The sequence below is a fragment of the Brassica oleracea genome, chromosome C5, assembly GCF_000695525.1.
Source record: "Brassica oleracea var. oleracea cultivar TO1000 chromosome C5, BOL, whole genome shotgun sequence".
In the NCBI taxonomy this organism is placed as follows: Eukaryota; Viridiplantae; Streptophyta; class Magnoliopsida; order Brassicales; family Brassicaceae; genus Brassica; species Brassica oleracea.
In genome coordinates, this window is record NC_027752.1 from 10,824,734 (window position 1) to 10,825,563 (window position 830).

Sequence of the window (830 nt, forward strand, 5' to 3'; positions counted from 1 at the left end):
ATGTCTGGAATTGGTAGATCCGTGAAAGGTCGCGGTGGTGGTGGTGGTGCGAGTCGCGGTGGTGGTCGTGGTGCCACTCGTGGTGGGAGTCAAGATGGTGGCGTTTGTAGCTCTTCCGGAAGAATTTACTTCGCCTCGAACCCTAGCACTTCTAATTCAAGAAACTCGGTGTCTGCCCCGGAGAATTCACCGCCTTCAGAGACTCTGCGTCAGTCCCCCCCCGTGTATGCTTCTTCACCGACTCGTGATGGTTCTTCTTCCCCGACGGAACAGCACCCGCATCAAACTCAAAACCCACTTTTCCTCCCCCTCAAAATCCGATGACTTTGGATGACCTGCTTGCAATTCCTGGACGTGAAAACCATCTTCCAGTCTTATCTCTAGTTCCAAAAGTGGGAAGTACTTGGTAAAGGATCTCACTTTATACATTGAGTTTGGTTTGTGTTTGTGTTTGATTTCATTTGGTTCACCTTAGAATTTCATTTGTTTTCTTTTTTTTTGCTTTGGTCTCATATCCATAGTTGAATTTCCTCTGTTTATATTTGATTGTTTGATCATAGATTCAAAGTTACGTAACACGTTTTTTTGAACATGTTCCATATTGATTTTTGGTTCTTCTCTATGTTAGTAACACTTCTGTGAACACGTGTTTACTTTGGTTTCTTACATTTAGGTATTTTTCTTTGGTGTTTCTGTTTTGAACAATTGGATTTGAGTTATGGTTTTGTTCCTTTCATTTTGTTGTTCTGTCTGCTGTTAACTTTACTTCAATGCCGTATCTTTAGTTCTTCTGTCACTTTATGGTTTCTATGCCTTTTAATTGTCAAATT

The 830-nt window shown here is 41.3% G+C and overlaps 1 protein-coding gene across 1 annotated transcript; it reads left to right on the forward strand.

The window, feature by feature from the left end:
- LOC106344494 (protein argonaute 14-like) lies at positions 1-324 on the forward strand. Its single transcript, XM_013783863.1, has one exon. It carries the CDS (start codon positions 1-3, stop codon positions 322-324), a length of 324 nt encoding a protein of 107 aa, XP_013639317.1.
- The last annotated feature ends 506 nt before the right edge of the window (positions 325-830 follow it).

Excerpts from the sequence above, each read along its gene's own strand:
- LOC106344494 (XM_013783863.1), top strand. The coding sequence starts at position 1 with ATGTCTGGAATTGGTAGATCCGTGAAAGGTCGCGGTGGTGGTGGTGGT.